Here is a 10,324-nt window from a genome sequence, read left to right on the forward strand (position 1 = left end):
GAGTTAGAATGGAGTTGTATGTTGTTTTGTTACGATTTTTGAGGATGGAGGATGAGATGAAACTTTGCCATCTTACTCTGAAAAAGGCTTACAGCTACTTTACTGTTGTTTTATTAAAATTGAATCTCTCCAGTGAGTCAGATAGAAAAGTAAAATGACAAAAATCCTAGTATAAGCCTGATCAACATAAGCTGCCAAGCAGAGCAGCGACTGTATTTCACTTAAATTTTTCTGAGGGCTAGAGATAAAGCTCAGCCCTAGCTGTCTGGAGACCACGATCCAGGGCGGAATTCCCTTTTTTGTTAAAATGTGCTGGAAGAGGCAGCACACAGCTGAGGATGGCAGCCGTGTGGCTCACGGCCGCAGGGATTTTCCGCGTCCTGCAGTGTCAGGCCAGGGTTGATCTTCCCGCCGCGTGTCCCTCGTCTCTGGAGGCTTGTGCAGCAGTGCTGGGGGAGGCAGGCCCTGGGCTCGTGAGCATCCCCATCAGCACGGGGTCTGCCTGGTGCCCAGTTACAAGATGCTGTAGCTCCTGTTGCCTTTTAGGCAGAGAAAATCGCTAGCTATGGCCATGCGAGGGCCACCTCTGCTGCCACCTCCTCTGTCATTGCAGCAAATGAGCCCTGGCAGTGTGCCTTAATGCAGCACTCGGGTGGCTCTTGCCAGTTCCGTTGCTTTGCACTGGATGACCTCATTTGGGGCAATCTGCTTGCATGGCAGGTTGCCAAATCTATTTGCTTACCTTCATCAAAGACATTAATGCCAACCAGTAAGGAGTTCAGGGCTACGAATCCAGTCTGTGTAACACCACGTACCACGTGTGGCTTTTGTTTCAAATTTTCATTATGTTTTCATTTGCTTAACCTTTATATTGTCATTTCTACTCATGTAAGAAAACAGTCTCTGGAATGGGAAGACTCAAATTCAGTTATTTAGAAACTGCCACTTGAATTGGATGCAGTGAATGTACCAGAAAAGAGAAGCAAAGCATTTGAATACATAACATTCCTAGGAACAACAATTATCCAAGTGGCTGAATCATGGAGCGCAAGAACATAACCGCAGATGGATTAGCATGTTGTATTAGTTATTTTACAGCACTTAACCCTTGTGCCTGGTCGGCTTCACCACTCGAGAAATCCCCTGGCACATCTGTGCTCTGAAGGATGTTAATTTCTAATACTCGGGTTTCTTTCATCATCATTCTCTGCTTGCGTTTTTGACATGAATTGGTCTTGCTGAAGAACTGCTTTGGTCTTCAGTAAGGACATAGTTAGGAATCACGTGTGCTGAAAGCTGGAATAAGGCTGCAGGAGAAGCAAAAATTAATTGGATTGCATAGGGAGCTCTGCTCCTGGGCATGTCCCCTTGTAAGGGCTGTGCTTTTTTTTGATACTGCATTTTACTCATTTAGCTGTTGGACCAAGCCATGGCTACAGAATGGCTCAGAGGAAAGAAATGCTTAGCACATACTTCTCTACTGCTAAACATTTGGGGAAAGAATTCAAACCTGAGGAAAAGGAGTCTGCTCCTTTTTAGTTCTTTACCTAGGATTATCTTGTCTGCATGCAGTTGTACCGCAATGCTTAAAATGTTTTAGAATTCCTTTATTATTTCTAGGCATATTCTTGGCTACTTATTCTCAGAGCTTAAAAGTGGTTACAAAAGAAAATGGCTTCAGGATTTCCCTGACTGCTGCTGGCAGGATTGGCCTTTCAGAAGCAGGAGCCCCTCTAGGGGAGCTGTTTCTGTAATCAGCTCAACAAACTGGCAGCTCCAGAGCAGTGTAGAAGCAGGAGCAATAGACACAAGACTGAGGAAATACTGCCTTAGCAGCTGGCTGCGCTTCTGAGGCAGGCAGAAGCCCCCAGGGATTAGGACTCTTGCTTTAAGGAAGACTTTTTTTGTTTGTTTGTTTGTTTTTGTAACCAGTTGTGGTTTATTCTGTGTTGAATGCAGCTTAGCTGAGACTTGTATAAAGAATCAGATCATGCAGGTACTTGAACAAAAGTCACTTTTTAATATATATTGGCCGGAATATTTAATAAATGGAAGATTACATGTTTCTCTCTTGGCCCAAACCTGTGTCTGTGTTTACCACTCAGATCACCCGGTGTTTTGTTGAATGCAGGTCGTTAACTCTTCTCTTTTTCTCCTTTCATCAGAAAAATGAGCGGTGGGTTGGCACCCAGCAAAAGCACCGTGTATGTGTCAAATTTGCCCTTTGCTCTGACGAACAACGATCTGTACAGGGTAAGCAGTCTGTTTTGAGAAGTTACTTTGTTAAGATTGAAATTGGTGATGACTATTTCAAGTGTAAATGCAATGTTAATACATATTATTTACGAAGAAGTATGTATTGATACATTTATTACTAAGAAAATGCAATAATCTCATGTTAAATCTGTTTATTTTGTTCTATATTTCAGATCTTTTCGAAATATGGGAAAGTTGTCAAGTAAGTGCCCTGATACGGCCTGCTGTTTTTGAAGCTTTGGTTTTAAATATTTAATGTCTTTGCTCCCCTTGAATGTCTTGTGCTTTTTATAATTTAAATGTGAGATGTGGAATCATATGAAAGGGCTGTTCATTTTTTAATAAAGTGTAAATTTAATGGCTGGAAGCTCTCGCAGTTACGTGTGTAATGTGAGAATATCTGCGTTGGAGGCAAGTACTGTTTTGCTAACCACTTGTCCCGAGCAGGTACAATGTTGTATACTAGTGTCTTTTGTCTGAAGTAGTTGAAACAATGTTTTTCTTCACGTAAGTTCTCCTTCCTTCTTACCTCTTGGTGTCTATGTGGATAACGGGGCGAGCAGGAGCTTCTACACACGAGCTAGGTCTTAGAGTTCCCACAGAGTAGCTTCCACAGTTGCAAACCATGCTCCTTTACAACAGTAGTTGTAGATAATAATGCAGTAATAATTTGTGAGACAGGGAGCTAAATTCAGAGTTACTGTCTTCAGCAGTGTATTTCAGGTGACAAAGCAGCACGAATGTCAATCAAACAACAGAACAACTTTAGAAAAACATACTTTTTAAATCAGCTTTGAAAGGACAGCCCTTCTGTAGGACCGTGGCAGACATGCAGTGACTGATGAAACTGAGCTGCAGCGGTCTTTTTGTTTTCAGAATGGGGCTGTGACCTGTTCTAGCCTATTGCTGAGCTAGAAAAATGAGGTTTAGAAAAATGCTGAGCCAAATGTTGTAACACTGTTAGTGTTTAATATGTCCTGGTAGACCTGTTCTCCGTAAACTTGTCCCTTCTGACCTCCCGGTTATCGCGAGTTCCATGGTCTAGGTGTGGAGCCTTTGTGAGGAGCTGCTGTGTCCTGTTGTTTTGGCTTTTGAAGTTGCTCAGAAGGAGATCAGAATAGTGTGAAATACTGACTATGATGTGTTATTTGAAAGGTGTCATAGCAGTGTTCTCTCTCCCTCTTTTTTTTTCCTCCCTTTACTAATTTACAGTTCCTGATTTTCTGTTTGCCCTTTTTTTTCAACTACCATAGGGAATGGAAATGGTGTTTTCAGGTGCCTGTGCAAAATAAATCCTGTACTGTGTCCTGTGTGAAAACAGCCAACTTTGAACTCACAGCTCTGTCTGCAGTTATAATTATTGTGCTCTCCCCTTGTGTTATTTTCAAAATAATACTTGAATTTAATTTTTTCCTGACATTTCATCTCATCATTACCAAAAATAGAACTGAATGCAGAAAGTCATGATAATATCTTACAGTGTTACAATGAATAATTCTGTGTCCCTAGCAAAAACTTTATCGAGCCATTTGCCACTCTGCAAGCTGCTGTGACTCTGAACAGTGCAGATAATGTGGAATTGAGCTGGTGGGTCAACTTCAGTGTGAAAGCTGATCCTGGTTTTCTTTTTAATAGACAGCTTGATTTATGTAGAATCTTTGGTAAGAGACATTGAAACAGTTCAGTTCCCCAAGAGCTTTGTGGTGTGGTCTAGGTCAGCTTTAACTTGGACTTTTCTAAGTTGTGACTTGACTCAATAAAATCACACTAACTCATTACTAAAAGGCTTATCCCAAAATGTGCTGGTTCTGTTAAGATTTCAGCTAGCTTGTTCTTAAACTTATTAGGACTCCAAGAAGTTGATAACTTCTTACAGGCTCGTCACCCTTGTTTCTTTCCATTGCTGTGTCATTAACAGGAGCGCTAAATACCGTAACCAGAACAGTTTCATGCTAGAGTTCTATTAGAATCTTGGGAGAAAAATATAGCAAGAGAATTAATAGAATTATGTCAGAATTAAGTCAAAAGTCAGTATTATTGACACTTCAACTCAGGTGGTCGCCCCTTGTGAACACATCCTTGTGAAAGAGGCTCTAATTTTAAAATATAATAATAAAACATGACAACAAAAAAACCCCCTGCTTTGAACTCAGTCCTAGTATGTGAGAGTATTTGGGCAAAAGAAAATGAGCTTTTCTACTAAGCTTTTACTTTCTGAACTTTCTAATATGTAGATTATCTGTTACCTACACAGACCACCTGCTTTTGAACTGGATGGGATTTTTATTGTGGGGCAAAAAAGTCTTATTTCTTGCCTCTTTGGATTGCCTTATGGTTGAACCTCTTTTAGCTGGTTGTGGGCTCAGAGGAGAGCTTATTTTCTTTCTTTCTTTTTTTTTTTAACATGCACTTTTATTTTTAACTTACATGAAGGCTGCAATCCTGCTTCCCATTGTGTTTTTTTGAGACTAAATAAATTTAACAGAAGATTGAGACAGCTAAGGTTAGCTTTCTGTTTCCTTATACATCTTAACATTCCTTTTATCTCGTTTATTTATTTTCCTCTGGATTTATTGAGTCCCAGTCTTTTTGCATTGCTATGTCTGTTACTAGAAGTGTTACTACAGCTTACACTTTCTTTGTTAGACTGAAGATTTCACTTCATGTGTTCTGTGAAATTGCAAGCCATGGATCCATGGCTTTGGATTCCAGTCAGTGATCCTTGTAGAACAATTCCCTGTGCTGAACCTGCCTCTTTGTACCCAGAATTCCCAGTTCAGGTGCAGTTCAGTGCACTCGGTTTTTCAGCAGCTGTAGCAACGGCCAAGATTATTCCTGAATTTTACTTCTACTTCCAATTTGTGTAGTTGCCTCCAGCTACCTCTTCTGCATGTCTAAAGAGTATGTTTTCTATATGGCTAATAACTATAACTAAGGACAAAATACCTTTGAAAGGATTATAGCATATCAGTAATGTGGTTATATTTCAGAGTTACTATTATGAAAGACAAAGACACCAGGAAGAGTAAAGGAGTTGCCTTTATTTTGTTTTTGGATAAAGAATCTGCACAAAACTGTTCTCGAGCACTCAATAACAAGCAGGTAAGTTGGGGAAAGTTATTATGGCAAAAAGGCTGGATTTAGAGCTCCCAAATATTTACTTTTTTCTCCAATTTGCTGTAGCTATTTGGAAGAGTAATAAAGGCAAGTATTGCCATCGATAATGGAAGAGCAGCAGAATTCATTCGCCGGCGAAACTACTTTGATAAGTCTAAATGTTATGAATGTGGGGTGAGTAAAATCAAAAATGATCACAGATATTTCCATCTTTGTTTTTTTTTTTTTTCTTCTTCTTCTGTTTGGCCACTGCTAACACTGCATATGGTGGGCACTTCTTGCTACTAGTATTGTCAACTCACGTAACTGAGTTCAAGAATGAGAGTAGCACTTGCTTATCTTATTTGAGATTTTTGTGGCGAGCGGAGGATAAACACTTGTAATGACTGTATGATGTGCTGGTGAGTAGGCAGAGCTGCCTGTTATCAGTATAATGCTGAGTGAGAGGGAAAGCCTGTCACCTTCGCTTCAGCTTATCGGCTTTTGCTGCCTCTTAGAGTGTTCATGATATGTTTGGGGCTAAAATAAATGTAAGAAACAACTGATTTTGCACAGAATAAATCTTTTTTTTTTTGCTTATAAGCAATTTCTCATCTATCTTGAATATAATGTCTTGAACACTTGAGATTTGGACAGTATTTAATACCAAATGCAAACTCGAATTCTACAAATCTCTATTCTTAACATATTTGAGAGCAGAAATGCTGACTCTCATTTCTGATACTGTTAAGGCTGCGGTTTATATCTGATCTTGAACATGAAATGCACTCTAGTGTGTTTAGCTAGTTGCAGCAACAGAATAAAATTCACTTTGTTTATAGTGTATGCTGAATGTGAGGCTAAAGATACATGTCACCACCAGTCTCTTAGTTTCCATGGCAAATTTCTCAATACAAATTTGCCTTCTGTGTACTAATACATTGCTACATAGTCCAATGCACAATTGGGTTTATCTTACCAATTACTTGGTTTTTTTTCACTATGAACTGTATTTTGTTACCTTTGTTTGTTAGTTATGTTAACTTTCCTCCTGATTTGTTTCAACATATAATTGTTGGTAGTGGCTTCTTGTAACCAGTATCTCTTTTTTTTTTTTTTTTTTCTTTCTCTCTCCAAGGAAGCAGGGCACTTAAGTTATGCTTGTCCTAAAAATATGCTAGGAGAGCGGGAGCCACCAAAGAAAAAAGAAAAGAAGAAGAGAAAGAAAGTAGTTGAACCAGAAGAAATGTATGTATATTTATTTACACGCTGCTCCTACTTTTAGCCAGCTTTTTTTCATACCGAGTGCTTGACATAGAGGTTTCCATGTTTTTCTCTTTGTGTGCAATGAAGTGAGGAGGAAGAAGAAAGTGAAGAAGAAGGTGAAGACCCTGCGCTAGATAGCCTCAGCCAGGCCATAGCTGTTCAGGTACAAAACTGAAACATTATATGTTTATTTATAAGCACAACACAACTTCCTTTTGTACTTGCCTTTCAAAAGCCTTACAGACTGCAAGATGCACCTTTAAGTCTGTCCGGTGTGTAGCTGTCAGGGCACTGTGCCTGACAGTAGTTGTAGACTGCAGTTTGTTTCTTCAAGTTGCAGGCATGTGGAATCTTTGTACTGTTTCCCTTTTGCTATCTGTGCTTTTGAAATTCTTCATCCTTTCCTTCAAGCTTTTTCACTGCTTAGGTCCCTGTTGTATGTGCTGTAATGCACCATTAGGTTTTTGTTCTGCAAATCCCTTTTTGCCCTAGTAACTGAGCATCCAGAAAAACAATCATGTCTAAATGAACAGGTACGTCCTTTGCCCTTGTTCACTGAAGAAAAACGTTGAACACCTGTTTTTGGAGCATTTCCTTTACCAAACACAATCCATCACTGTCTTCTGTAGAACCTTTTCCTCAGGACATGTTTCATGCAGCTTTTGTTGTATTAATAGTCTGACAGCTGTATCATCTCCTTTCTTACTTCTGTACAGATTTTTGCCTCACTGCACAAAGCAAGCCTAAATTGAGGTTCAGATTTCATGGCTCCCCAATCCTCAGCTATTCCTTCACCCTTTTAAAAAAAAGTTCAGAGCTGTTAAGATAAATTTGTCCTTAATATAACTGTATCAAGGTGAGAACAGACTCTTACATGATCTAGTCTGAAAAAATGTTGCAAATATTCAAAATTGCTAATCTGAAAATACTCCACCATTGGAAATTTTAAGTGGTAAATAAGCCAGGAAATACTTCAGTTTCTTTCATCATCCTAAGTTTTTGATTGGGAAGTTATGTGTCCAAGTGAAAAATGAAAATCAATTGAAAATTAAGTTAGATTTTTCCTATTGCTAAGGGTGTGAATTAATGATTGCAAAAGTGAAGAGAGAAGTTAGTAGGACAAAAAAGTGCTCCAGTAATGCCAGCTTGCAATGCAACATATAGTTGGCTTCAAATCTCAACTACCCTAAAATTTGGTAAGCTTCCTGTGCACATACAGGTCCTCCCTTTGAAAAGTAAAGGGTGCTGCCTGTGGTCTGCATTTGGTTTAAAGGACGTTTTTACTGTTTGCAAGTGAGAATGACTTTCAGAAAGGCTTTTGGCACATTCGTCAGTTAGTCTACCCAGAAATAGAGGTAAAGCCTTTGAATTCTTCTGAAATAGTTCAGTGCATTCTAATAATTGTAGTCTGTAATGCATCTTAGTGTTTCTTAGTACTTTCAAGTACTATACGTAATACACTAAATACTTTCAATTCTTCCATTATAGCAAGCCAAAATTGAGGAAGAGGAACAAAGATGGACACAGACCGCAGGGGAGCTGTCGATTTCAGATGATTCAAAACGTCCACGGATTAAGAAAAGCACTTATTTCAGTGATGAGGAAGAACTTAGTGATTGAAATAATGCTGTTTTTATACACCTACATGTATATAATGTACATTTTGTAAAGTGATACATGGTTATCTGTGATATGAGTTTGTCTTGGTGTTGAAGGCATTTAATTAAAAAGAAACCGTAGCAATTCTGTTCCCCCTCCAACTCTTGTTTTTTAGTTCCCAACACAGTGTCTGATCTCTCTCAATTTCTGCCATCAAGGCAGCTACTGAATACAGTGATGTGTTTTTAAATTAAATCCAGAGGAATATCTGGGAGAACACCTCATGCAGTTAGTGTCTAGAGCTGAAACTTGGGGTGAAATCTTTTTCATAAGAGGTGCTAAGAGGAGTTCCTCTTAGGATTAGTTGGCACCACTGACACTTTATGTGTTGGTCAGTTTAAAGCCCGTTTGAAGCAGTGCTTTAGTGGCGTGTTAACTCTGCTTTCCTGCCTAGAGCTGATTTATTTTTCAGTCTCTGTCATTGTGCTAGTCTTTTAATTGTTTTTGCAATTATATAATAAAAGACTGTCTTGTAAGCTTGTTCTGTGGAATCATTTTAAGCTAAACAATGCACCTCTCCATTTCCAAGAAGTGTTAAGATACTGTTTTTCTGTCCTATGCACAGTTTTAGTAACCTGCTGTAATCTAAATACAGGTTTGATAGGAGAGTTAAAAGTGAAGTGATGACTAGCTTAATCTTAAAAACTTCATACTTAGTAAGTTTTTTTTTTTTTAAGAATGATAGTTCTGTTCCTCTTGCATTAAAAATAAGAAAGGCCCTGTGATGAGGGCGCTGTTTCTCCTAACTGGAGTTTTGGTGCCTAGCATGGTCATTATGGCTCTGCACTGTTTTTAAAGGTACTTGTATTTAACACCGGTTTCAATCATATCTACTTTTTAGGCTTTATCTGCTGACAAAACCTGAGGTCCAATAAGGTTCCCTGAGTGCATGTAAACCAGCTCCTGTGTATCCTATGTATGCTTGGAACTGTTGTGTTCTCCGAGTGAAGTGCGTTGGCACCTCTCTTGCACCTAAAGATGTTCAGACCTTTTAACCAGGGCTGCAAGCCTAAATTTCTGTAAGATCCTACTCAGCCGTTCTGCTAGCAAGCTCAGTACAAGGCACTGCAGCAGTTACCACTCCCAGAGTGTAGGTGAGTGGTGCTGGGGACAACCTTTTCCTTAGGGCTGTTTTGTGGCAAGTCAACCTTTCTTTTTTGGGAGCCACAGGATAACACACACTCACGCTTTCGTGTTTGGCAAGAGAGAGCAGCTGGCCTCTGTTTCTATTTTCAGCTCTTCCTGTTGCTTATCAAGACTTGATTTTCTTCCAGATCTAGAAAATGTAAATCTGGATGTACCATTACACATTTCTAGCTAATGCAAATTTACACTTAAATATATGACTATATGACTGTTTCAGCAACACGCCCTGCCTTCCAGTAAGCTAACACGAAGTAGTCTGTTTTAAAAGGTCATTCTTGGGTCTTTTGTTCCTGCTTTCACAGAAGTTGAGATATAAGAACAAGGTATTAAATTGATTTTTTTTTTTAGCTCTGCACAAACTATTCAAGACACAGGGTTGGAGATGTACAGACGTTACATATAGGAAAATCTTAGTCTCTCCAAGGAATATCTTTACAGCTGTGTGACTTGATGCTGAAAGCACAATATACTTGGGGTACAGAAATACAGAGCTTTAGAGAATTTCAGAAAGATCTCTTGATACTGAGTAGCTGGGTTCTGAAGTGCCAGGTGCAATTTAGCATTAATAAATGCAAATTACTGCGCACTCTGTAATAATTAAGATTGTTTTTCTACAGTGAAGACTTGGAAGCTGTGCTGAGAAAAAGAGCTTGCTGTCAGTGTCTATGCTTCTTGGCAAGTGTTAGGCTGCTGCTCCATGGTAGTCAAACAAGTAGATAAAATCTTTTTTTTTTTAAAAAAAAAAAGGGAAAGAAATAGCAGAAGTGGGGGAAAAAAGTTACGCTACAATAAAAATCGTATTCTGTCTGCATCTGCAATAGTACAACCTATTTCAATAGGATAAGAGATAGAGGACTATTTGACATCATCCACGACTCTGTTCTGGGAATATTTGCCAACT

General features: G+C 39.1%; 1 protein-coding gene across 1 annotated transcript; it reads left to right on the forward strand.

The window, feature by feature from the left end:
* Positions 1–2,154: 2,154 nt before the first annotated feature.
* On the forward strand, positions 2,155–8,753 carry LOC148590643 (zinc finger CCHC-type and RNA-binding motif-containing protein 1). Its single transcript, XM_088538798.1, has 7 exons — positions 2,155–2,253; positions 2,430–2,458; positions 5,247–5,358; positions 5,440–5,547; positions 6,491–6,600; positions 6,706–6,781; positions 8,107–8,753. Exons 1-7 carry the CDS (start codon positions 2,170–2,172, stop codon positions 8,236–8,238), a joined length of 651 nt encoding a protein of 216 aa, XP_088394924.1. The 5' UTR covers positions 2,155–2,169; the 3' UTR covers positions 8,239–8,753.
* The last annotated feature ends 1,571 nt before the right edge of the window (positions 8,754–10,324 follow it).

This window comes from Tinamus guttatus, unplaced genomic scaffold, assembly GCF_059628265.1.
Source record: "Tinamus guttatus ecotype Peru unplaced genomic scaffold, ASM5962826v1 Tinamus_guttatus_pri_ptg001184l, whole genome shotgun sequence".
NCBI classification, from domain to species: Eukaryota; Metazoa; Chordata; class Aves; order Tinamiformes; family Tinamidae; genus Tinamus; species Tinamus guttatus.